This window comes from Ammodytes marinus, assembly GCF_949987685.1.
Source record: "Ammodytes marinus genome assembly, chromosome: 18".
Lineage (NCBI taxonomy): Eukaryota > Metazoa > Chordata > Actinopteri > Uranoscopiformes > Ammodytidae > Ammodytes > Ammodytes marinus.
Genome location: NC_137222.1, coordinates 3,677,519 through 3,704,152, shown reverse-complemented (window position 1 = coordinate 3,704,152; position 26,634 = coordinate 3,677,519). Strand labels below are relative to the sequence as shown.

Genomic DNA, 26,634 nt, shown 5'->3' with positions numbered 1-26,634 from the left:
TACACTGTGTAAGTGAAACACTTTGCAGAACCCTATTCAAAGCAAATACAGTTGTAAACCCAGCCTTACTTGTTTTTACTTTATCAGCTAGCATAATCCCAATGTAAAGAAAATCATACACACTGGTAGCTTGTGATTTTTCGTAATATTTCCTGGCAATCTAGGCTTATAGAATAGTACATTAATATAGTATAGGTCTAGGAAGTCCAACGCTTTTCAATAAATGGATTTTCCAAACGAACTTGATTATCTTTTTTTTTTGCAAAACGAAATTTATTCTTGTTGAAAAAAACAAATCGTGTAAAAATATCACACTTCAATTACACAAAACTTTTCCAAAAAATGTACAATGTTTTTCTTTTTTATTACTGAAATAAAACACACACTGCATATTATTATAAACGTATGACTTTGCTCTCTGTGTTTTTTTAATACAAAGATCAAATCAAAATTGTTAAAAAAAAATGTTTTGATTTGCCAAACTAACATGGGTGTGTTTGACACAAATACATTATTAGCCTATTTTAAACATGTGATTTATAATAACCTGTCTGTTAAGTCGAGATCCTGAGACGCCCTAAAACAGTGACTGAAACGAAATGTTACTTTGATGGACAATACAAGAAAAAGTTCGTGCTGGTCAAAAGTCTTGATTCACACACCGAAAACAATGAACATAAATATATATCTTCTTCTTTAAAACAGCATGAATATAGGCACCAATAGTGTTTGTTTATGTCCATCATTCAGCTGCGTGCTATCAAATAAACATACAAAAATAATCCTACCTTCAAAGAGGAGCGTTTTTTTGTTTTTGTTGCGGTTTCTTTTTTTGTGTTAAAAAGTTTCTCGAAAAGTTTGTTGAAAAGTTTCTTGGGAAGACATTTAACCATTTAGCCGCTGACAACTCTAGTCGGAAAGTTTTCAACGGGGTGTAGGACAGCTCCGGAGGGGTGCACCGCGCTCTGCGTCTGGCTGGCCGCCGAAGGAGGCCCCAAGGAAGGCGGTAAGATCGGTACGACTACCGGAGAAGTCCTTGAGGGGCAAGACCCTCCAATGATACTCTCTATGGAGAAGGGAGACCGCTGCACTGGGGAACTGGACTTGTGCTGCACGGGGGCTACCGCAGCAGCCTGCACGCTGCCCAGGCTTGGACTGAGGTGATGGGGGTAAAACCTACTCCTGGCTAAGTCCGTGGTATTAGTGGTGGTGGGCATTAAAGACGGAGCGGGGATAATGGTTCCAGAGTGCGGGTGTGAATGCCTGGAGATGTGCTGCTGATGCTGTTGCTGCTGCTGTTGAAAAGCGAAAAGTGCATTGTGTGCGTGGTAGGACTGCAGCTGGATGCCGTAACCTCCACAACCGTACGGTCCAACTCCGTACCCATACGCAGCAGCGGCGGCCGGCAGAAAGCTGCTGTGTTCCCGCAGCAAATCCTGCGCCTGCTGCCTCTTGAAGCGCTTCCTCCGTCTCAGGAAACTCCCGTTGTCAAACATATCGGCCGACTCCGGGTCCAAGGTCCAGTAGTTGCCTTTCCCAGGGTTCCCGGGCTCCCTCGGTATCTTCACGAAGCAATCGTTCAGGGACAAGTTGTGTCTGATAGAGTTCTGCCACGCCGGGAACTTCTCCCGGTAGTAGGGGAAGCGGTTGCTGATGAAGTCGCAGATCTCGCTGAGTGTGAGCCTCTTCTTGGGACTCTGCAGGATGGACATGGTGATTAAGGCGATGTAGGAGTACGGGGGCTTCACTAGAGTGTTCTTGCCTCCGGTGGGCTTGTAGGATGCATGGTCCCCCGGCGAGGCAGCGGTGGAAGAGCCGTCGCCGTCGGATGGCGGTGGAGAGCCGGCCAGGAGAATGCCGTCTTCCTCGTCTTGCATCTGGGCCACTTCGTCCATGTAGGAGCGCGTCCGGTGGTGGCTGTGGTGGTTGTTGTCCCCATCCTCGCCCTCGCCCACCACGTCTATGTCGGTCTCTTCCGAGAGGATGGAGGCATCGGACATCTCCGAGCTCAGAGTCATGGTGCAGATACACCGGCTGTGCGCCTCTAGAGCTCCAACCAATGGGCCAGATGAGCAAGAAGAAGGCGACTATGAGATGCACGCGAGATGCCCAGCCCTCTCCCTCTTCAAAAACTCATATATGAGCGAGAGGAGGAGGGGGAGAGGAGAGGAGAGGAGCACGTGTCGCCGCCGTTGAGAGATGTCCTCCTGTTTTTATCGCTATTTCCATATGTTTTCAGTTTTAGGGAATTATTATTATTATTTATTATTATTATGATCGCCGCCCTTGAACGAAAGGGTCCCAACAGCCTGGAGAAAAACCTGCAAAAAGGTCCAGACCTGAATCACAGAAGGGGCGGATCTTCTGTCCTTATTTATACCGCCGCCCTGATCACATGGCCGGGGAAACGTCACCGAGGCGAATGAAAAGAGGGAGAAAAAAATGAAATAAGAAAAAAAAAAGTCTTTGAAAATTTGTGGTAAAAAAAAAGAAAGAAAAAGAGTTTGGTGTGGCATGAATCCTTTTATCCTTTTAAATGGTCTGCAGTCCACTCTGATCTGAAGATTTGTATTCCAGCTGCAGCAAAAGTGTTTTGCGCAAAATTAGATTTTAGAAGAAGATTAAAAAACGCCTTGTAAAGAAAGCGTCATTACTGGTTTGGCCGTTGATATTTTGACAACCGTTTTATTTATTTAAGCTGAGTGTGTAAAGGGAGCATGCGCATGTTTTAAAACTCTCCGTATTAAATTAATTAATAAATAAATACCCCAAAAAATAAAAATAGGTTGTTCAAATCTCACATTTCAAAAAATAAGATTCCTTAATATTTAGCATCATGGCTGCCTCATTCTGAGATAGATGTGCGGGAGACTGGTGCAGCACATCCAGGCAGCTCAGGTTGCGTGATCCGGTAGTTATCTAGATTATCCGCGAGCCATTTGTAATGGAAAAGAGTCAGCTGTTAACTCGAATCAGTCACGGGTCACGCAGAGCATGCAAGCCCCAGATATAAGGCCTCTGCCGTGCGTCTGGGCCATGCTGCTGTTTGCGTGTTTGTGTGTGTGTGTGTGTGTGTGTGTATATATATATATATTTCACTAATTTCTATTTATTTTATTTGACGAGTTAAGATTATGAAGCTTAATGAATAAAAGAAAAAAACATGTCTGTATGTTTATCAAAGCAAATATAGAATGAAAAACATTCATAATAAAAAGTGCTTATGTTCTGAATTGCAGAAAGTGTTCAAACCGATTAAAAAGCATATTAATATATCTAATTGTCTGGATTGAATATTGCAATCAATGGAGCCTGGTTAAAACACGTGAAGCTCATTTAGTCATGACTGTTGCATTTTAAAAACTAGTATCCGTATGTTTTCCAGTCATTGATGGATTAGTAAATCGAGATGAGTAAGAATGAGGTAATCGAGTTGGCTTGTTAATAAAGACATTTTATTTTTGATTTTACACTGACGACACACGTGTTGCCGTTCAGCCGTATTGCCTTCAAATGTGAGTTAGTTTATTCATATATATCAGCAGAAATGGCACCTACATTTAGCAAAAAAAAAAAATAATAAATAAATTATATATAAAAGAAAAAAAGGCACATTTACCCAAAGAATATTGAACTCTGAGTGAGTTTCATCAAACTATTAAAAGAAAAAAAAACTTTACAAAAACTTATGTGCAATTTTTCTCTCACCTTTTCGGTTCTCCAAAAAGTTTCAGTCGCATTTAAAGAACTGTAATTCTTCTAACTTCTAATAAATAATAAAGTCTATACACGCTTCTCGTGACTTTCTTCCAAACTGATGTGTGGTTTTCAGGCTGCGTGTGTGTGTGGCCACTTACTCAAGTAACTTTTTCTACCGGTTCACATTTGGCCAGCGCCATCTAGCGGAGAACTTGCCTCACAATAAAAAAACACTTATGGCCAATAAAAGATTTAAAAACTCTTGCAGCTGTAGGTGCCACAACCAGGAATTTAGTTATAACTTCGCTTGAAATAACATGTTTTTTCCTAAAGAATTTATTGTAAAGAAGAGTGTTTATGTGACATATCTAAACCATATGGCTTCTATAAATAATAATTCATTTTGCACATAATAGAAGATTAATAACTAGAGGCCTAAAGCATTGAATAAACAATTACAAACAATTTTCTCTAATTTTATTTCGACTTATAATTATTTGCATTGATTGATTGAAGGCTGTATGTTGTGTATTATTCATCCCTTCACTGTTTGAAATAGCAGAATGTGCTATCACAATACAAATCAACTTTAGGTTAAAGTAATAGTTGGTTGTTAAAACATGTAAAGAGTGTAAGTTGATGGAAAACTTATGGAAAGTATATGGCACACTTTTTACGCACGCGTTACGCACCGGCCTTATTTGAAAATGCTTCCACATGAATCAGTGTTATCTTACGTAGACACGGAGACATTGTTGCATGGATAAAACTCGTTGATGTTAAGACTGATGATGTTTTAATCGATTAAGTTGTCATGGTCCATTAGCCTAAATGACTACATTCATAATCAATAAACATTCGTGTGAGAAGATGTAATATCACGTGTTCTCATCGGAAATGTCATTCGGCTGAAACAATATCATGGATTCATTTAATCAAACTTAATTGAAAAAATAATTTGATTTGACACTTTAAAAGGCACGCTATGCAAATTAAAAAGTTCTCTCCGTCTCGTCGTATTCCACAGAACTTTATAGGCCTACAACATTTAGTCAAATCCAAAAAGTTCAAACATTTTAATTCAATGCCGAAACTTCGTTGTCTCAAAATTGCCCTGCTTTTGACAAACATAACGCCCTGAGTTAATTGGTGATTTGGGTTCCAAATTAAAAGCAAGTGTATTCCAAACTAATAAAGCGAAGATTGCAGGGACCGCCAAACAGATAAAAACGCAACGCCCTATTCAAATTTATGTGAATGCACTGACTGACACTATCACTAGAAAAAAAAGGAAAAATGCATTAAATGAATGAAGACCAGGCGGTATTTGTGTTGTTTTCATCCTTGAGCCGACACTTACGACAGCAGCGTTTGCATGTGTGGTAAACCACCTCTCAAGTGTTTCTAAATTCCCCCTCTGCGATCCGAGGGTGTTTTCCGTGCCACGGGGTACCAAGAAAGCACTTAGCTTTTTCAACGCGATCCCTGGTCTGCCCTGCACCGCCTCTTGCTCTGACAAAACCCCAGTGTCACCGGGCAGGTCCGTCTGAGTGTGTGTGTGTGTGTGTGTGTCTGTGTGTGAGAGAGAGAAAGAGAGAGAGAGCTGCAGGTCTGCGGGGCATGTGATTAATGTGGATCACATGCGCACAAAGGCCAAACAAAGATAGTGTGCGTGCAGTGCAGGCGGACTGGAGAGGAGAAAATTAGCCACACACAAGAGGAATACCGCACTCACACGGATTTTAGTACAAAAGTTGGTTACATAAAGTTTGAAATATGTTATTTTTATTGCATTGGATCTCAATAGTGTATAAATAAACATGTAAAGGTGAAAACTTGTTGCAGATTGTATCCTTGCATTCAGATGCTCCTCTTCTTTCATCCTTTTTGTTATCCTTTTTAATAGTTGGATGTTTAAAATATGGGTCTGAAAGCTTTGTATCTACCTTGAATGTGCACTATGTAGTTTCAGGGAAGGGGGATTAGTTTACATTTTCAGAGCCAGAATATGTTTTTAATTGAAACTGTGGGCCTTTCTGCTGTAAACAACAACAGTGAAACAGTAACTTTTCAGGAAGCTTTCTGATTTCAAACAGTGTTCCAGGGATCCAATCTTCCTGTGAGGAAAGTTGTTTTATTACGTTATGAGAATATACCTTCGAAAATGTTCACTTCTCTGACACACACAAAGTTACATAGTGCAACTTTTTAACAGAGATAGGAATGCGGTTGGAGTTGGCAAATTCACTTGCATTTGACTCCAGAGTTTAGTATTTTACGTGCATTTTTTAAGACATTATCAGACAAAGACAAGAACAATTTTTCTAAACAATCAAACCTTCATGATCAGTCAGGGCATGTGGTATTTATGGGGTGCACAACGGAGAGAAGACATTGTTTAATACTAATTGTTTTATCATTAATTATGTATTTCATTTATGAATAGATTCAAGTGTTCTTGCATATGTTGTCTTTAAGCCTGCACCTTAAGGCTTATGCTCGTTTATTATTTATATCTAAAACATAATGTCATTATTGTTTGTTTATTTCTGAAGTTATTGTATTTACTTGTTGTAACCTATAGGAGAGGTACTGTTTTAGGTGCTGAAAATAGTCACTTCCTATATGTTTAATAAATATATAAACTAAAACCAAGACCAAAAAATAAATAAAAATACATTTACAAAATCACACCAACATACTTATCATTATGAATATGGCTTGTAAGAGCAATGTTGTGGTCATTTAATAATGATTTACTTTGTTGTTTGTGTGTATTTTACAGAATATTTTAGGGAAGTGTGTGTGTGTGTGTGTGTGTGTGTGTGTGTGTGTGTGTGTGTGTGTGTGTGTGTGTGTGTGTGTGAATTTTATTAAAGGGCTGTCCAGCAGTTTGTGAAGCTGATTTTGACATACTATTTTGTACTTATGATGTTCAACATAATACAGAAAAACATCTTCAGATAAACACAATTTTCTCAAATAACAGCAGCCTCAATGGACAATGCAATGCGGTGACATGACACCGGTCTGGTTTTTCTTTTTCTTCTTCAATGTAACTTCCTGAAAACCTCCATTATACCTGAAAGACAAACAGACACAGCTGACGAGATTAATCCCACACATGATTTCAAAATAGATTTTGGAGAGCATACTTTGCAGAGGGTGGATCTCCTGGTTGATAAGCGGAGTGGAATCCTGAAAGAGTGCAAAAAGTGATATCATATCCCCCTGTCTCGTCCATGCTTACTCTCAATAACCTTTCACTTTTACTGCAGGAATCTTAAGACTTAATCATCAGAGGTGAAATGATCTCAAGTTGGGGAGGACAAGAGTGCCGTATGCAAATTTGGATATGGAATTAATTTGCCTTCATGTGCTCATGCAATTTACAGGGCAGCAAAACAATAATTTCCGTGTTTTGAATTTCAAATATTGCATATCTGCTACATTTTGGACAGCCAGCAAACCCAAGCTACCATACCCAACTGCAGTTGTCATTTTATAGTTTTGAGTCATTTGTCATGGTGATATCATATAGGCTAGGTGTAAAGGTAGGCTACTGTAATGAAATACTCAAATGATCTATCTATCTATCTATCTATCTATCTATCTATCTATCTATCTATCTATCTATCTATCTATCTATCTATCTATCTATCTATCTATCTATCTATCTATCTATCTATCTATCTATCTATCTATCTATCTATCTATCTATCTATCTATCTATCTATCTATCTATCTATCTATCTATATTGATACAATATTGGCATATATTCAAAATAAGGGGCAGCCCAAAAACCATCTGAAATGTATTTGTAGCAGAGTGGCGCAGCGGAAGCGTGCTGGGCCCATAACCCAGAGGTCGATGGATCGAAACCATCCTCTGCTAAGCCGGCAAAGACCGTGATTTTACACAGAAACTGAATGTAGACCCGTCTCTGTAATCTCTCCCACAAGCCATTCATGACACTGACTTTCTCCCCACATTCAAATCATGTCTTAACATCCACCTCTTCAAACAGCCAAACTCTGTTGAATCTTCTGGGTATTTTAATAGTTCATATATTAGTCTGTTGTTTATTGCTTTGTGTCTGCATGTGTTACCTGAAGTGTTGCCTTTGAAGCCAAACTCCGGGCATTAAAAATCCCAACGCTAGATTGCGCTTTTCGTCGTACGTCACTTCCGCCCTCCTCTCTCTCGCGCTTCCATCTTGCTCCCCGCATGTGTCTGCTGTTAGTTTACAGGTCAGTGAGGAGCTTTAATTACCTTCTTCCGTGCTCTGTTTCCCCCCGATACGACGGCGAGAGGTAAACGAAAGCCTTTTTATCGCTACGGTGCCTGAGGTTTCAAGCTAACTGTGCTAACCAACGGGTTGTGAGTGTGTGTGGCTGTGAGTGACAGGCCGTCCACTACACTGTCTTCCCCCATTGAGCTAAGACGCTAGCTGAAGTTAGCCTATAACTTATTGCACAAAAGCCAAAACCACACCTTGTTTCGATACAATGGTTCTTTGAGTTAGTCAGCAAACGTTAGCGGAAACCTACCGACGCTAGCCAGCTAGTTGACGGGCTATGTTAGGGTCTGCGTGTGTTTGTGTGGCCCTTCCTCCCGCAGTCTTTGTGTTATCTTGCTGGTTTCTCTTGTTATCCACATTATAGACAACATACCATGGGGAGCTATTAGCTTTCGGTGGTTAATGTAATATAACTGTGGCACTGACAGCTTCTCAGTGGTTTACTCGTCGCTCTGAACTTTGAACACAGTCTCACCTCGGACTACCACACCCACATCAAAGCACCTGCAGCCCGCTAGCGCACGCGTGTCTCGAAAGGAGGATTTCCTACTAACATCTTATCACGTGCTTGCTTACACATTGTTTACCTTTGAGAATATGTGTCTACATTGTAGTATGTCACTAGACTGGCGTGGACAACGTGCTTTAAAAAAGCTACAATGATATGTGTCAGATGGCCGATATACACTTTGATGCATGCATTGTTGTTTACACTCTTCTATGTGTGTGCGGGTATGGACAGTGACGCCCTTTCAATAGAGAAAGTAACGGTGCTTTAAAGTGAAGTCGTGATGCTGATGGCGCCCTCTTCACAATAACCCGAAATGTAAATCAAATCAAATCAGTTTTATTTGTATAGCCCAACATCACAAATACATTTGTCTCAGTGGGCTTTACATTTCATACAATATGATATATGATACAATATGACACCCTGCCCTTACACCCTTAGCTCGGCTGAGAAAAAACTCCCAGTAAAAACCCTTTACCGGGAATTAAAAAATTTAAGAAATCTCAGGGAGAGTCGACAGAGTAAGGGACGGACATACTGCAATAGATGTCATAAGTAGAGAAAATCACGAAGGAAGGATCCATGTTACATTTAAGCAACAAAGGGCGTGTGGTGCTTGGGGTGTTACCCGCTTGAAATGTTGTCAGATGGGTGGGGATCATTCTATGCACTGCCGTTTAGTTCTGATAAGACGGACAGACACATCATTTACCCGATATCTGTCACTATGCCACCATCATCCATTTTCTCTTTCTATATCACCCTTTAAACGCCACGCATTACAAACCTCATTGATTGTCTCAGTTAGATAGATTGTATTTGCTGAGCTCAGTGAGATCAGAGCCTGCAGTACATGAATACACCAGATCATTCTCCTCAAGTCAGGCATTGTGTGCTTAATGATTTGTTAATAGTCTTCAGCTGCACCTACATTAGTCACTGCTAGGATGTTACATTGCCTACGTTTACCCGCACAGCATATTCTGATTTAGGTCAATACTCTGGTTAAGACACTATTGCAAATAAGGTGTTAACATGTGCAGCAGCTATGGGGATATGGCGATGTCCGCAATACCAACACTCTTTCATCCTTCAAAACAGCCCTAAAAACACACCTTTTCACCCTTGCTTTTAACCTTTAAACGTTACATTTTGTTTGTTTGTTTTGTTTAACTTTTGTGAAGCGTCTTTGAGCACTGGGAAAAGCGCTATAAAAATTTGATGTATTATTATTATTATTATTATTATTCTGAATATGATCTTAACCGGGTTAATATGGGAGTATTGCTGTGCATGTAACCGTAGTCATTGCCTCTCTGCACAGTCTTGATGGAGTGGATCACTGACTCATTGATGTGTAAAAAACATAATGGACTTGGATTTAGGGTTCATTTCATGTACCCAAATCAAGGCAAAATATAGCTTAATTTCTTGTAAACGCAAAAGAAATTGCTAATGTGAAATGTATGTCATCTTTTATGTCTAGCCTAGCTGTGATGGGAGATTGAAGAAACCTCGTCTTTAAACCACGATCAGGGCATGAGAAATAAAATGTTTCTGGCAATTTGCCTGCCTGTAGTTGTTCTTTGTTTTTATTGCCTCTCAAATGCAATTTCTAATGTCTAATCTCGTTGTATGTTATGCCCCTGTAAAGCACTTTGAATGGCCTTGTGTCTGACTTTTGCTATATAAATAAACTTGCCTTGTCTAGCCTTGCACTTCATGTTATCAACGTAAATTTGCAATGTTTGCACGACATACAATATTACAGCTTTACACAACTTAACTTCATTGTAGCCTTTAGGGTGTGTTAATCCTAGAGGCTGTCAGTCAGTGTAAAGATCAGCTGGTGTCACAGTCTGAGACACTCTTACTCATTGTACTTCCTTCTTCTTTTTTTCAGATGAAAGAAACAATTATGAATCAAGAAAAACTTGCTAAACTGCAGGCGCAAGTCCGCATCGGCGGAAAGGTAAATGACAAAATAAATGTGTCTCATTAAAAGAAATGATATATTTAGACATGGCACCTGGCCTTCTCGGCTATTTTAAATGCTCTCAATGTGTATTTATTTATTTATACACTAACTAGACGAGATGGTGACAAAGGCTTTGATGTCAGACAGTGAAGATACACACACCTCAAGCGCTGGACATTTTTACAAGTAGTTTCTATGACAACCAGCAATTTTATCTACAGTTTGCGTAACATAGCAACAGTGGGCTAGAGAGTGAACCAAAATAAAACCCAGCCATCAGCTTTGAAGCCTAAACAGTCCCATGTCCAACTGAGGAGATGAAGCATTAATAGTTCAAATATGATGAAGATCTAGATGTTCACACACAGATATGTTTGTTTTTCAAACAGGGTAGCGCTCGCAGAAAGAAGAAGGTCGTACACAGAACAGCCACCGCAGATGACAAGAAGCTCCAATTCTCCCTAAAGAAACTCGGAGTCAACAACATCTCCGGTATTGAAGAGGTAGGTTTAGAAAAGCTTGTGTCAAGTGTTTTTCCCCCTCCCCCCCCCCCCCCCCTTTGATTCTAAAGGTAAAGTCAGCGATTTTGGAGAAAGTTTATCAAAATCACTTTTCGTCAAAAACTGAAAATCTTTTAATCCACTACGTGTGTGTGTGTGTGTGTGTTATGTGAATGAAATACATTCAATATCAATACACAGCCTAGGCTCTGTAAACGGGCATGTTGCTAGCTATGTTAGGGCCTTTTGTTAACACACCAGTTTACAGAGCCTAGGCTGTGTTTTAACACTGATTTTGACAACAAGTGTTCCCAGAATCGCTGACTTACCACCTTAAAGGTTAAATCTCTTTCAGTACTGCTTTGTTTATTATGTCATTAACGGTAAGACATTTTTGCTTTGTGTTTCCAGGTTAACATGTTTACAAACCAGGGCACGGTCATCCACTTCAACAACCCCAAAGTGCAGGCGTCGCTGGCTGCCAACACCTTCACCATCACGGGCCACGCAGAGACCAAGCAGCTGACGGAGATGCTGCCGGGCATCCTCAACCAGCTGGGAGCCGACAGTCTGACCAGCCTCAGGAGACTGGCAGAGGCCCTGCCCAAACAGGGTCAGTATAACCTGTAATACCAAGGCTGTGCTGTTTATACTATAGATAGATTCATAGCTGTGTGGTTATAATATATAGCATAGATCACACAGTAAAGATTGCGTTGCTGTATTTTCTGCTTATGTTTGAGGAAAAAAGTCAAAATGTTGAGAATATGCTTTGTTATTGTAGTAAAGCAGACAATGGGCTACAGCCTAATTTTGAATTCCCCCGTCACGTTGTCCAAGTGTCTCTGGGCAAAGAGACACTGAACCCTAAATTGCTCCCGATAGTTAGCTTGCACCCTGCGTGGTAGCTGCTGCTATCAGTGTATGAAAGTGTGTGCGATTGGGTGAATGTGTACAAAACAATGTAAAGCGCTTTGGGTCTGTGAAAAACCAGGGGAAAGTTTGTTCTATATAAGTGGAGTCCATTTACCATTCAAACTAAACTGCTCTCTAAACTCCCTGCTGGTTTTCTCCCCTCACAGCGTCAGACGGACTAGCGCCGATCGCCACGGTAGAGGAAGAGGATGACGACGTTCCAGGTGAGTGCTTGAACGCCTCATGTTTCACTCTATCCGTTCACATCCTACGGTTCAAACGAAAACATTACTTCAACAGCGCCTCGAGGCCAAAGTCTGGGCCGTCTCACATCAAACTCAGTCCTTCACACTTGTCCATTATCGTTTTTTTTTTATACGTTTTTCTCTTTTTGGTCTTCTTACTCTCGTTAAATAACCGTGGCGAGTTTGTTTTCCTTTGGCCTGTGAAAGGGGGTTATAAGAAGAGTGGGGAATTCATCAGTGACTGGAGATGACGGTGCAATGAAAGGGCTTTCGTGTTTGGATCTCACGTTCATTGTTTATAAGATCTCTAGATCCAAGTTTGCTTTTCTTTGTGTGCAAAATGGGCCGAAAAACATGAGGTTGCCATTACAATAATCTCTTGCTTTTTCCCAGGACTTCTCTCTCTCTCTCTCTCTTGCTCTCTCTCTCCCTCTCCCTCTCTCCTAATGTAACAAACGATTACACATGTACTCTGCAATAGGCGTAGTGTAAGCCCTATGGCACGGGGTTAACGGCCATGGCCATCATGTTGTTATTGGAGTTAAGTTTCCCTTTTGAAGGAACATGTTGACTCAGACCTGTAGAATTGTTTCCATGTTAACCCCTCGACCCCTTTGAGCCAGAACTTTGGATGAGGCAGATTTCTCACATTTCATGGAGTGATTGAAGCCAAGTTTTTTTGATGCTGTACCTCCATAATTTGTACAGCTGCGTTCAGTGATTGTGAGGGGCCTCGAATGTCAAGTGCATTGCACTCTGTTAAAGGTGGAGTTAGATATTTTGGAGAATGCTGGTTGTCAAAATCAGTGAACATCTCTTCCACAATCCACTCCCTGCTGTCAATATTGTCTGTGCAGTAGGGGAAAAAATTGGTGGTTATACAAAGCCTAGATTAAACAACAGGGACCAGCCCTAGTTCGCAGCATGCCTGTTTACAGAGCCTAGGCTGTGTATTAACATTAGATTTTTTTTTCAACACACAATACAGTCAGGTAGAGGATGATGAGGAGATATTTACCGATTTTGACAACAACCATTCCTCAGAATTGCTGACTCCACCTTTAAAGTAGTGTGGGGGAAGATGAGCAAATAATTGGGATGCATTACCTACACCTATTGTGTTTCAGATAAATGCTATTCCTGGATTTTGCCTGGGAGTCATTTGTGCACCCCCCCCACACACAAACACACACACACACCTCGATTTAACACTTTCAATCTTTTCTTGTTTCAGATCTGGTGGAGAATTTTGACGAAGCTTCCAAGGACGAGGCTAACTAGAGGAGACGGGACTCTCTCTCCCCGGAGTGTCAGAACGTGACAGGACCCCGCGCGGCACAAGATGTTTCTCTGTCTGATTCCAGAGGTGGAACGCTAATTACCTAAAGTACCCGAAAAAGATGGATAATCAACCAGTCAACTTTTTGACCGTGAGAATTTCTGTAACGCGTCCCAACACCTGAACCAAGTACTTGCTAAACTCCCTTAAAGTGAATTATTTTTGAGTAATTTTCTAGAAATAGTACTCTAAAGTATTCATAACTTGGGGGCGGGTTTGCAGTATGTAAGCATTAAGCATGAGGTATTTCTAGTACTTATTCCACCTCTTTGTTTTTCCACCAGACTCTCCAAAATGCTTGTTGTGCTCTTGTGGCCTGTATGTCCAGTTAAAGAGTGAGAGATTGTGTGTAAAAAATGTGGTGTTTTTAAGGCTCTCTGCTGTTGTTACTGAACCTTGATTGTATGTGGCCTCGCTCGAAACCCACCATATCTGGAATAAAAACCTTTGCTACTGTGTCAATAACTGGCCAAAGTATCTGTTGTTGTTTTTTCCTAGGATGTCCAAAGCTGAAATAAACCCTGCGCTCCAATTCCCATACTTCCCTACTATTTAGTATGCCAGAAAAAGATTTAGGATGTCCCAATACATGCACATCAATTGTAGTATGCTGAAAACACATACATGCTCCACTAACTCCAATAGCATTTTGGTGTATTCATCTTTATTCTTGACATTTCTCGACATAATGAAGAAAAAAAAACGTCCTTATCTGATTTTCTTTCTCTCCTGTGACCCCTTTAACTCTACTGTACTTTAGTATGTAGTGTAGTAAAAAGAAAAAGTATGTGATTTGGAACTCGGGGATATTTAATTTTTTTCCCCTTTATTTGAGTTTATTGGCATGCTTAAAGAGTGCAGGTTGATCTTTGACCGGACTGTTTACATTATTACACAACCCCAGTTAAAGGATCACTCAACTTTTAAGTAGATTAGGAATTAAACACTTTCCCCTGCATCACCGGCTTCAGGATTTGGCTACCAGACAAAAGGTGTTTTAAGCTTCACTGTAATGGTGTAGATATGCTAATGAATAATACAGGATTATAAATTAAGAAACAACATGGCTCTGGGGATGGGGAAGCAGGGTCGGTCGAAGTTGAATACTAAAGACTATGGCAATCCCCAACTTTAACTGTTGTGCCATTATCAGCTTTACATTTTTGTGAAATGTCTGACTGAAATGTTGCCATCTGGTCGAAAATTTGATTGATCAAATACTTTAGTTAATAGCACTGGGAAACATAATGGGGTCGGTTCTGCCAAATTAATCAGTAATTAAGTCAGTTAAGTTTATGCAAGTGACTTCATGTAATATTTATTTACATTTCCAAAATGATTTCTGATTGGACCTATATTTTGTTAAGAGTATGTTACTTTTTATTTAGGTATTTTTTTTAATATTTCTCATCTCGAAGCAACACCTGCCAAAGTTCTCCAACACAAAACCAGTTAAAAAGTAATTTAATCTTTCACATGTGGTAGTGACTATATGAATGAAATATATACTATAAAACAGTGAAATTGCAAAAAAAAATAACCCTATAGACATTACTGTATCTTTGAATTGAAGATTAACTCTGGGCTATTCTATCCAAAGAATAGTATTTAAGAGTTCCGTTTCAGATCACTCGATTTCTGAGAGCAACTCAGGTTACAATTTACAATGGATTGCCTGAGTCAACATTTGTCCTTCATCTCTCACACGCGAAGCAGCAATTACATCTGAGGAGGACGGAGTGACTGACTGGTGGCCTTCACGTCTGGCAGGACTAACGATTACCAAACGTTGATTTTGGCCATTTTTCTTCATATTTTCAACACACAGTTGATATTAAAACATCAATCAACCTCATCTGGTTATCTCATTGAGGTCAGAAAACCAGCAACTTCAGAGTCTAATAATAATATAGGTAATAAGAAAACCTCAAGGCCATTAAGAGGTTAGGAGGGAGAGTAGAATGTTGTTTTTCCCAATCCAACAAGATCTGTCATAAATGAAACGATATAGCTATTTTACACACACACACACACACACACACACACACACATATTTATTAGTGTTTGTATTTTTATAAAGTATAATTGGCCTATTATAGTATATGAAATGTCTGTGATCGTATTTCCAGCCTTAATACATGACGTGGAGCAAATATCCACCCCGTACCCTTTTATACAGAGATGTATAACTGGTCCCCTCGACAACAGAAAAAGAAGAAGTAGAGAAAAGATGTGCTGTAATTCTCACTCACTCAGTACTAACACTCAGATAACTTGAGATTGCAAAGCGGTGAATTAAAATTGCAACTGTGTCAAATGTCAAACTAACAAAGACATGCAACATGGAACTTAACTATTGAATATTTAAAGCCAGAGAGGAATTTGCCAAGGATGACGAAACCAAAATGCTAAGACAGGCATTTATAATGTAAAAGGATTGGGAGGCATTAGGGTGTAACACTGGAGTAACTTCACATAGTAGCTACCATTGAATTAGTCAACATTACAACTCCCCCATGCCCCATCCCTGGCCACATTTAGACGCCAGGATGTGTTGTCATGCATACCAATATAAAAGATGCAGGCTACAGATTGAGCTGACAGAATTTCTTCCCATTGCGTTAAACTTTCCTACACTTTCGGGTATAACATTAATATCATGATACATTGTGATGAGCAGAAAAACTGAAAGCATGTTATTCAGCCCCCTTTAGGGACAGGAATGTCTGTTTATGTTTGTGGGGAATAAGAACTGTTTTATGTGTGTAGTAATAAAATGGGCTACACGCCTATAACAGCCCAACACATGATGGTCTACAATAAGCTTTATTTTCCTAAATCAAACAAAAATTAATTAAAGCTGTTATTATTTTACCTCCAAGCGACTACAACTTAATGAATTAGCCTACATCTACCTTTAGGAACAGATAGGCAACTTATTTTGAGGCATAAACAACCTTGCAGTCCAAAACTTTAACTTTTCTTGTAATCAAATAATTGCAATTTAATTTGCAGTTTATAGCGTCATTACTGTTTGGTTTCATATTTAATATATATACACATCATTTAATATACTTGTTTATATTTATGTGGGACAGATTTTAGAGCCCACCCAGTCCAGTCCCTTTTACCACACCGGAACCAAAAAAGTGGGGACTTTAATAGTGGATGGACCCCGTTGTTTACGCATGCGCAGATCAATCAAAACACCAAGGAAAAAAAAGGGTTGACCGCATGAGGATATTTTAAGTAAAACAATGATTTATCGAGTAAGGAATGACTTAATTTTTATTGAATAGCGTTTTAAGACGTCTGTGTTCAACGTGTTATTGTCAAAACTAATTTTTTCCCACTGGTTATTACTGTGACTTAGGGAAGGGTACAATAACAATAGCTTTTGTGCTAACTGAGCTAACAGACAAATGTTTACATATATTTCACGTTAGGAGTTTCTGTATTTAGATCGTATAGGCTATAGTCCATGATTGAATTGAGCAGCGTCATCAAAAGTAAGGTATCGTTGACGAATTGTATGAGTTGTCTCGTTATTTTCAGGCGTGCAGGTGAACCTCAGTGTTAACCGACAGCCCCGGTGTGTGTTCAAAGGATGGACGGTGTTAACGTTACCGTGTCAGCGTCAGGCGGGGCCGCGGCAGACTGCCTGGGTCCCGGCGAAGCTATGGAGGGGATCTGTGTGATGCCTGATCTGGGCTCCATCAAGACCGAGCCGTCGACCGGTGGTAGCCCGGTAGACACGGCGGGCCACCAACCCCAAAACGTGGCCATGGGCATCAAGTTCATCCTGCCCAACCGCTTCGACATGAACGTCTGCTCCCGGTTCGTCAAGTCGCTGAACGAGGAGGACAGCAAGAACATCCAGGACCAAGTCAACTCCGATCTGGAGGTGGCGTCGGTGTTATTCAAAGGTATGACGATGAGGAGTCCTCTTTGGTTCAGAATCAGCCGTATTAAAGATAGATAGGTTCACAGTTCACACATACAAGGGGTGTTCCCTCGTCTGTTGGTGCACACAGTAAACCTTGCCCATAGAAAAGAAGTTAAAAAGAATGTACATTTATATACAGTAGAAACACTAACAGTGAATTATTTTCAAAAGAGAATATGGATAGCTAGGTAGATAACTCCCCTATCTTTGGGATGGGGAAATCGGGGTTCAATTCACAGTCAAATCGGGGTCTAGTGTAGTGAGTATCTTTTAGGCAAGATGTTTATGCTTACTGCCTACTTTTAGTTGTATGTCGCTGTGAATAAAAGTGTCTGGCCGTCTGCAAAATGACATGTATACTGTTCAATTTTCTATTTAGAAAGAAGAGCTGTTCAATTGTGCCAGCGTGATTATGGTCAGAAATATGTACATGAACAGTTTGCATTCAAATATGGGTGTGTGAGTGTCTATGGGACGGGGAAAAGAATCCGTGTCTTGTTAATGAGGCCTATAAGTCCCACTCCCTACTACTAAAATGTATTTTTTTACATTATAAATGTGGTTATTTTGTGTCTGATTCAAATTAAATGTCTTCTTCTGTTTTCAGCTGAGTGTAATATCCAGACGTCCCCTTCCCCGGGCATTCAAGTGCGTCACGTCTACACGCCGTCCACAACCAAACATTTCTCCCCCATCAAGCAGTCCACCACACTCACCAATAAACACCGTGGCAACGAGGTCTCCTCCACACCGCTGCTGGTGCATTGTAAGTAGTAACACGGCTTGTGATGAACCTTTATTTGATTCAATCTTCCTAACAACCTGATGCAAACCCTTAATAAATACATTTATGTTTATTTCTCTCAGCTTTGTCCATTCACCAGCTCGCAGCTCAAGGGGAAATGGTGTTCCTAGCCAGCAGGATTGAACAAGGTAAGGAGCACACACTTATCGGCAGATGGGAATTTGTCATAGTTTAGGGCTGCAAGTTGGAATTATTTTAATGTCTGTTATTTTGATGTATCTGCATACTATTTTTCTCAATTACTAGATTAGTTGTTCTGTATACAATTGTTACTAATGGAAGAACATTTTCAAGCCCAATGTGACGCCTTCATTAAAGAAATCTTTTTCTGAATAAAATTAACAACAATTATTTGATTATCAAAATAGTGCTGTTGATCGACTAATTGTCTTAATATTTCACATAAATCACATGCTCAAAAGGAAATGTCACTTTCTATATAACAAGTAATTATACTGTTTTAGTTATACTGCAGTCTTTGTAACAGCCACATCAAATATTTTGAAATCATACTGTAATAAACATTCAGAAAAGTAGTATCTCTCTTCATTGCTTTTTGATATATTACAGTTGTCACAGCGTCTCCCACGATGTCAGTTTATGATTGTGAAAATATATGTGGTGATCATGTTGTTTGAACAAAATCGTTTTTTGTTGTCTCCTTTCAATAGAGACAGTGATCAACCACCAGGACGAGGAAGGCTTTACCCCGCTGATGTGGGCCGCAGCACACGGACAAATCGCTGTGGTCGAGTTTCTGCTCCAAAATGTATGAAAACCTGAACTGACTTTATTGTATCATATCTCTTGGGTTATTCCTCTACTGATCTTCATTCTATATCTGTATGATGCTTTGCCTTAGGGTGCTGACCCCAACCTCCTGGCCAAAGGGAGGGAGAGTGCCCTGTCGCTGGCCTGCAGTAAGGGATACACAGACATCGTGAAGATGCTCATAGACTGTGGTGTCGATGTCAATGAATATGATTGGGTAAGAGAGAATACTAAGCTTTTATCACATGTTTACTGGACCTGGTTAAAGAGAACAAAAATGTATGTAACGGAAAGCTTTCACTCAAGTGTGTCTGTGTGTGTGTCTGTGTGTGGCCTGTTGTGATGTTCGTTGTGTGTGTGTTTCAGAATGGAGGAGCCCCAATACTTTACGCAGTCCATGGGAACCACGTGCGCTGTGTGGAAATCTTATTGGGTGAGAACTTAAGTCTTATACTGAAAGTGCAGAAAAAATGTATCCATAATTCTTAGGTGTTTACGTTTACATAATTAAAATAAAAAGCAATTATTTTAGTTTTATTGAACATAAACCTGTACAATCCTAAAGTTATGGTGTGGTTATATATTCCAGAGAGCGGTGCTGATCCTACCTTTGAGTCAGAATCTGGCTTCAATGCGATGGACATGGCTGTGGCAATGGGCCACCGCAATGGTAAGTGTCAAGTAAACACTAAAATCTAAAGCCTAGGTTTAGTAGGAAAATACATTTAAAGAAGGCTCACACAAAGGCTGAGAAAAACAGTGTTTGTCTCATGAGGACGACAATACATTTCACAACAATCTCTACAATTTTAAATTCAGTAATGAAACTGTCAAGGAAAGAAAGTCATGTTAAACTAATGAAGACCCCTCCACACCACATCAAAGGCAGCACATTATTTTGATACATGATTTAAATACATTTTACTTCATAAAAAATATATCACCTAAAAGATCTGATTACATTGGAAGAATATAAATGTTTTTTTTTAATTTTTTTAATGTTTTTATTGGGGTGGTGTAGTGGATAGAGCGCGTACCATATTGGCTCCTTCGTTGTAGTGGTCGCGGGTTTCAAATCCGACCCGTGGACCTTTACTGCATGTCATCCTCCCTCTCTCTCTCTCTCTCTCTCTCTCTCTCTCTGTCTCCCCATTTCAACTCTGTACTGTCAAATAAAGCTTGAAAATGCCAAAAAGATAATCTTAAAAAAATAAGTGTTTTTAGTATTAAATACATAATTTCAAGATCCTGCCACAAATTCAAATAAATAATTTTAAGTTAAAATTCAAGTTTAATTTCTATCATAAAGTTAAAGCCTGTGATTTTTTTTTCTGACCAATCCTCTTATGTCTCCTTTCCATAAGCGTTCAGTAACACACTGTATGTGTCTGTGTTTAGTTCAACAGGTGATGGAGGCTCACCTACTCAAGCTACTGATGGGAATCAGAGAATGAACTGAGACACAAAACTGAGAAAAAAAACTAATTCAGAAGGGACAACACTGAGCTCTGGACAATCATGTAGCGCGCACCTCCAACGGGAATATATCCATTTCCATTTTAGTGACACTTCATCAGAGTAGCATCATACGGACATTATTATGTTGCCGTGGTGCTTATCAAGGTTTGTGGTGTGTGTGAATTTCAATTTGAAACCTTTTTTTAGACAGTTTCACTCTGCACCTTTTCACATTGAATTTGGCCTAGCAAATCCGATCTATACACACACTGACAGATTTTCCAAAAAACTGAAATTTACATTTAAATTCTTTACGATAACCCAGCATGCATTGCACTCCATTTGTAGTGTTCTGCAAAACAGGGCCAGTGCAATGTTAGGATTGGTGTTGCTTTAAAAATGGATGGAGGTTTTGATTGGAGTCTTTTAATATAGTGTATCACATCATCACGTGCCTTCGTCGGCTGTTGCATCCTTTTCCCCGCCGTAGCAAAGCAAGTGTTTTTTTTACACTATCTTATTAACCATAATATGGAACGGTTTTTAAGATATATAAAATAATATTAATGGAATATGTTACGTTCTCTCGTGTTCATTACCGTTGGGTCTTCGTAGTGAGGGCACATTTCTAGGGCTCTTTTCTGAAGACTTCCAGTGGGTGCATTCAAAGTTAATCCATTGTTACAGAATGGAATGCACATGGTTGTGACTGTGCCAAGCTGCTTCTTGTGTCATAAAGAATCATTTGTGTTGGTTTTGTATTGTATTTATTTGAATAGTCATTTTAGACATTGTGTGTTGTATTGTAATTGATGTACAGTCTGGTTTATTTCTCTGTATTGTGAAGTCCACTGATATTTAGTGATTTCTTTTTTAAGACTTCAGACCTCATTTAAATGTCCACTGTATGAGGGTGCTTATGTTTTCTATCACTCATAAGTGGTGTATCAAAAAAATAACATGAATCGATCTCAGTATCGTCCTCCTGTACAGGTATTCATCTGATTTCAAGTCAAAAGAAAATGTCAAACGACTGTTTGTAAGTCAATTTATTGAAGCTGTTATTTAATTAAAGGATGTTTTTAAACTGCATTCAACAGAGTCTGTGTCTGTGTGTGTGTGTGTGTGTGTGTGTGTGTGTGTGTGTGTGTGTGTGTGTGTGTGTGTGTGTGTGTGTGTGTGTGTGTGTGTGTGTGTGTGTGTGTGTGTGTGTGTGTGTGTGTGTGTGTGTCCTCTGTGTGTGATTACGCTTACAACCCATCTGAGGCTGGAAAGATTTCTAGTAAACAATAGAGCATTAAGAAGAAAGAGAACTATCTATCTATGTATCTATCAATGTATGTATGTATGCGTGTATGTATGTATGCGTGTATGTATGTATGTATGTATGTATGTATCTCTATCTATCTATCTATCTATCTATCTATCTATCTATCTATCTATCTATCTATCTATCTATCTATCTATCTATCTATCTATCTATCTATCTATCTATCTATCTATCTCTGTCTGTCCAGATTCTCTTTGTGTGACTTTCTCTGTGTTTATGTGAGCGGCCAAGTAGTTGTTTTATAATTGTGGGATTAAGCTTTGTGGGATAAGCTTTGTCAAAGCCCCTGGAGTATTTATCCTTATACATAAATCCTAAATTAAATGTTTTATCGACTCTTTATGTAAAGGCTCTCTGTGTGCTTAGAAGGTATCAATGCCAACTTTACTGCGTGTTGCTTTATTGCGATCATTTAACAGACGTAAACACATTATAACTTGAATAAATCAAGTGATCTTAAAGCTCACTAGCTCACCGTGGCGTAGTGGGTAGAGCGTGCACCATATAGGCTAACTCCTTGCCGCAGTGGTTGTGGGTTCAAATCCGACCCGTGGACCTTTACTGCATGTCACCGCCCCTCTCTATCCCCATTTCAACTATCAATAAAAAGGTTAAAATACCTAAAAAAATCAATAAAAAGTAACTTATTGTCACTTTCATAATAGACTCATACCAGATTATTTGGGCATTTGGTGAGAAGAAAACCTCCCTTCAACATATAACAAAGGAGGATTGGGGGAAAACGTTGCTTTGACTGTGTGTTGAGTATGTGTTGCAACATTCAAAGCCCCTTTAATCTCAATTGAAGGAGTGAGTTTGTTTACACTGCGTGTGTTTGAGAGGTCAAGGGGGGCTTTCCAGGATCAGTTTATTCAAGCTAAAAATAACCTCACAGCCATTCCTCATTCCTAAACCGTTATTCTTGGACACGTTTTATAGGGAAAAACAGCTGATTGAAACACAGTCTGATGATGGTGAGTTGTGTTGGGATCTGTTTCACTACTGCATGTGAGCCTCAGTCTGTGTGTAATCCACGGTGTGCTGCCCTCGCCATCTACAGGCCGCCTTGATCACACACACACACACACACACACACACACACACACACACACACACACACACACACACACACACACACACATGCACTGAAAAATAGGATGAGTGAGAGAAAAAAAAATACCTTATACTTAAAGGTACAGTGCGTAATATCTGTATATGTAGTGGCATCTAGTGGTGAAAGTTCTAGAATGCAACTCTCCCTGGATAACCCCATAGATATAAGTAAGGTGGCCTTCAAGGACAAGAAGCTAGTAAATAAAGATGGCATCATCCACCAACTGCCTCAAGTCTTTCCACAATATCAAGTGATGAGGTGAAGATGTATTTAGTCATTTATTCTAAAGTACTTCCACTTCGTCTTCCAACAAGTGCATTACACCAGTCTGTTCTGGGAAAAAAGGCCAATAAATTCTCCACACTGCACCTATAAATCGGGTTGGACGTCGCTTTGTGGAGCATTTGCTACTTATTCAGAAAAAACAATTGTTAGGATTAAACATAATGCATGTGTTTATATTGGCTTGGGACACTGTTTGTAACAAGTTCCAAATATATCCTATACAGACGATCAAATCATGGTGAAAGGTCATTTTGTTGTATTATGTCTTTAGAATTGTGTTAAAAAAAAAAAAAGTTTGTTGTGCTTTTTTTTTTGTCTGTTTCTGTGATTGCTGCCATTTTTTTTTTTTTTTTTTAACTAACTACAGGCTCTTCAAATGTAAACAAATCCCCCTCCCTTGAAACTGCATAGTGCACCTTTGAATAAAATAAAAATAAAAAAACAAGACCCATGTGGCCTGTCATATGAGAAACCTCCACATGATGGCAGTATTGTAAATTCTACTTCTTTTTGCTTTATAGTTTTACCAACAGGTGGCAGCATGTTCTCACAGCAGGTTATGGTTTTGCACAGCTTCATGTATGATGGGGCTCTGTTCTGTTCCTGTCCCAATTTTGCCATTAGGTCTCCTCATCTCCCCAATTCAACAGGAAGACAATGACCCGGAGAAAATGAAAAATTATCTCAGTCTTCTGACCTTGTTATAAGATAGTATTGTTGCTGTCTGTCTGTCTGTCTGTCTGTCTGTCTGTCTGTCTGTCTGTCTGTCTGTCTGGCAGCAGGAAGGAAGGGTGGGCAAGTCTTCCTCTGGCTTCCTGTTGCTGTCCGTACGTCTGTCTGTCTGTGTGTGTGTGTGTGTGTGTGTGTGTGTGTGTGTGTGTGTGTGTCTGTGTGTCTGTGTGTGTGAACGTCTGTGTCCTCTGTGTGTGATTACGCTTACCCAGCTGAGACTGGAAAGATTTCTAGTAAACAATAGAGCATTAAGAAGAAAGAGAACTATCTATCTATCTATCTATCTATCTATCTATCTATCTATCTATCTATCTATCTATCTATCTATCTATCTATCTATCTATCTATCTATCTATCTATCTATCTATCTATCTATCTATCTATCTATCTATCTATCTATCTATCTATCTATCTATCTATCCATCCATCCATCCATCCATCCATCCATCCATCCATCCATCCATCCATCCATCCATCCATCCATCCATCCATCCATCCATCCATCCATCCATCCATCCATCCATCCATCTATCTATCTATCTATCTATCTATCTATCTATCTATCTATCTATCTATCTATCTATCTATCTATCTATCATTGAGTTGCATTATGGGAAATGTAGGATCCAGCTATTTCGGAGCTTGACCTTTTCTAAAAGTCAGGATCAGGTCTCTGACCATTTAAAACCAAATGTTTCTTGCTGAGCTATAATGTCAACCCTATCTGTAATAATAACAATATTATGTAAGTAAAATGTTTATGATAATAATTGATATGTGTTTTAGGCATACTGTGACGTGTTACATGCAGATGCAGATCCACATACTGTATTATGGGTCGTAAGTGAAAATGACATCACCTCAAGGTGTATCTTATCGGAGGAGATTGAAACTACAACTGACCTTTGTATCAACTGAACCTGACATGTATACAGCAGCAAAAGTTATACAACAAATACAGTCCCAAGTTATGTCACTGCAATTAGATATTCCAACATTTCAGCCAAAAATGACATTATGTGTAGACCATAAACAACTTTAACGAGTGTTGCTGTTGAGCCAAAAAAAAAAAAAAAAAAAATTAATTAATAATAGCATCACTTTATTTATTGCTTGTTATCCATTGATTAAAATAAAACAAAAACAATTTCTCCAAAGGAATTTATTGCATTTTTTAACTTTATTTAAAAAAAAAACGTTTTTCATTTTAATTTATTTTACCACTGATGATTTTTAACTTACGTTAGAGTAAAAAATCCACAATAGCAAACGTTTTTATAATTAGGTTCTGAATCGGTTAATTGCATGGGGACATTATGAACATGTCATCATCATAACATGGGAATTGTCCTATACCTCTCTGACAGGCAAGCCCCATTGTGTGTGTGTGTGTTTTTGTGTTTGCGTGCGTGCGTGCGTGCGTGAGGGGGCTGGACCAGAGGAGACAGAACGCTGCACAGAGGAGCAGCAACTCACAAGCGGCGACACCTGCAAACAAACTCCCAACCGTAGACGCGGATGAGGCACAGACTGACACACACAGACACACAGACACACAGACACAGACATGCGGAATACGTCTGTGAAAAGCAGCTGTAGTCATTCTTAAGCGGAGAGGAACCCGATAACTTGTGTTATTTCTTCTTTACTAATCTGCCTACAACAGCAACTTGAGTTCACGGAGATCGGATCGTGCGCTAGAGCGAGAGCTGAGAGAGAGAGACACGACAGCAGGTAATGGCAAGCCGATTCATCCTCACTGGAAAAAAAACTTGTGCTTAGAAAGGCTTACGCACACTTATAATGACTTTTTTTTGGGTATGTTGGCCTATATGATCGTTTTTATTGATTTGTAAGACTCTTGAATGCTGCTGGTGCGTTCAAAGGTAATACCTAAAAACGTCTCGTGGCGACTTCAATACTTTACAACGTTTTTGGCTCAAGCTCTGTCATTAGTCTCAGTGGTCTTGTTATTGCTCTGATGATGCATTTGCTGTCCGTATTTGGCTGTGGGAGTTTCACATCTCAGGTTGAAAGCATTTGCGGTTTTTTATTGTTTCTGAGTTTATTGAGTGCTACAGACATTTTCTAAAACCAGGTTTCACTTCTTTGAGTGAGAGTTTGTCGACTAGTCCATCCAGCAGTGCCTTTTAGCGGTAAGGTTATCTGCTATATGATGTATTTTTCAAATTGATGAGTAAAAATAGTTGCCTGTAGTCTATTGTTTACCTATTCCTTATTTAGTGAGTATGACGCTTTGTGTGGCATCTGTGTTAGTTTCGTCATTGCCCAAGACGTGATTAGTAACACTGGAACACTAATTGATATCCCATGTGTTAAAGGTGCACTATGCAGTTTCAGGGGAGGGGGATTTGTTTACATTTGCAGAGCCTGCAGCAAACTGTGGGGCCCGGCTGCTGTAAACAACAACAGTGAAACAGTAACTTTTCAGGAAGTTTTCTAACTTCAAACAGTGTTCCAGAGATCCAATTTTCCTGTGAGGAAAGTTTGTTTATTCAGTTATGAGAATATACTTTAGAAAATGTTCACTTCTCTGACATACCCAAAGTTACATAGCGCACCTTTTAAGATGATCATTTGTCCCACAGTAAATTAGTAATAAAAAGGGGGAGGGCACGACAACTTTTCATACGGCCCTATCACTGATGGCAGCCCTTTCATGTGAGCGGAATTAGATTATCCAA

At 39.6% G+C, this 26,634-nt stretch overlaps 4 protein-coding genes across 6 annotated transcripts in view; 3 read left to right on the top strand and 1 right to left on the bottom strand.

Annotated features, from left to right (window-relative positions):
• Window positions 1–306: 306 nt before the first annotated feature.
• Window positions 307–2,308, bottom strand: foxd1 (forkhead box D1). Its single transcript, XM_080046800.1, has one exon. The coding sequence runs from the start codon at window positions 2,016–2,018 to the stop codon at window positions 894–896; it is 1,125 nt and encodes a 374-aa protein (XP_079902926.1). The 5' UTR covers window positions 2,019–2,308; the 3' UTR covers window positions 307–893.
• A 5,583-nt stretch (window positions 2,309–7,891) lies between these two features.
• Window positions 7,892–13,956, top strand: btf3 (basic transcription factor 3). Of its 2 annotated transcripts, none has more exons than XM_080046502.1 (6): window positions 7,892–7,950; window positions 10,415–10,483; window positions 10,879–10,992; window positions 11,401–11,602; window positions 12,072–12,128; window positions 13,384–13,956. In XM_080046502.1, the coding sequence occupies exons 2-6, from the start codon at window positions 10,415–10,417 to the stop codon at window positions 13,428–13,430; spliced, it is 489 nt and encodes a 162-aa protein (XP_079902628.1). In that variant the 5' UTR covers window positions 7,892–7,950; the 3' UTR covers window positions 13,431–13,956. The 2 variants fall into 2 exon arrangements, with proteins under 2 accessions (XP_079902628.1, XP_079902629.1); XM_080046503.1 differs by having other exon boundaries at window positions 7,934–8,013.
• Window positions 13,957–16,683: 2,727 nt separating this feature from the next.
• Window positions 16,684–21,560, top strand: ankra2 (ankyrin repeat, family A (RFXANK-like), 2). 2 transcript variants are annotated; one of them, XM_080046291.1, is made up of 9 exons: window positions 16,684–16,757; window positions 17,044–17,414; window positions 18,042–18,200; window positions 18,302–18,367; window positions 18,911–19,008; window positions 19,102–19,227; window positions 19,377–19,443; window positions 19,600–19,680; window positions 20,409–21,560. In XM_080046291.1, exons 2-9 carry the CDS (start codon window positions 17,096–17,098, stop codon window positions 20,462–20,464), a joined length of 972 nt encoding a protein of 323 aa, XP_079902417.1. In that variant the 5' UTR covers window positions 16,684–16,757; window positions 17,044–17,095; the 3' UTR covers window positions 20,465–21,560. The 2 variants fall into 2 exon arrangements, with proteins under 2 accessions (XP_079902417.1, XP_079902418.1); XM_080046292.1 differs by having other exon boundaries at window positions 16,691–16,757; window positions 17,095–17,414.
• Window positions 21,561–25,468: 3,908 nt separating this feature from the next.
• arhgef28a (Rho guanine nucleotide exchange factor (GEF) 28a) overlaps window positions 25,469–26,634 on the top strand; it is a 60,438-nt gene continuing 59,272 nt past the window's right edge. Inside the window, exon 1 of the mRNA XM_080046346.1 lies at window positions 25,469–25,663. The gene's annotated coding sequence lies outside the window, so the exon portion shown is untranslated. The remainder of the gene's footprint in view (window positions 25,664–26,634) is intronic.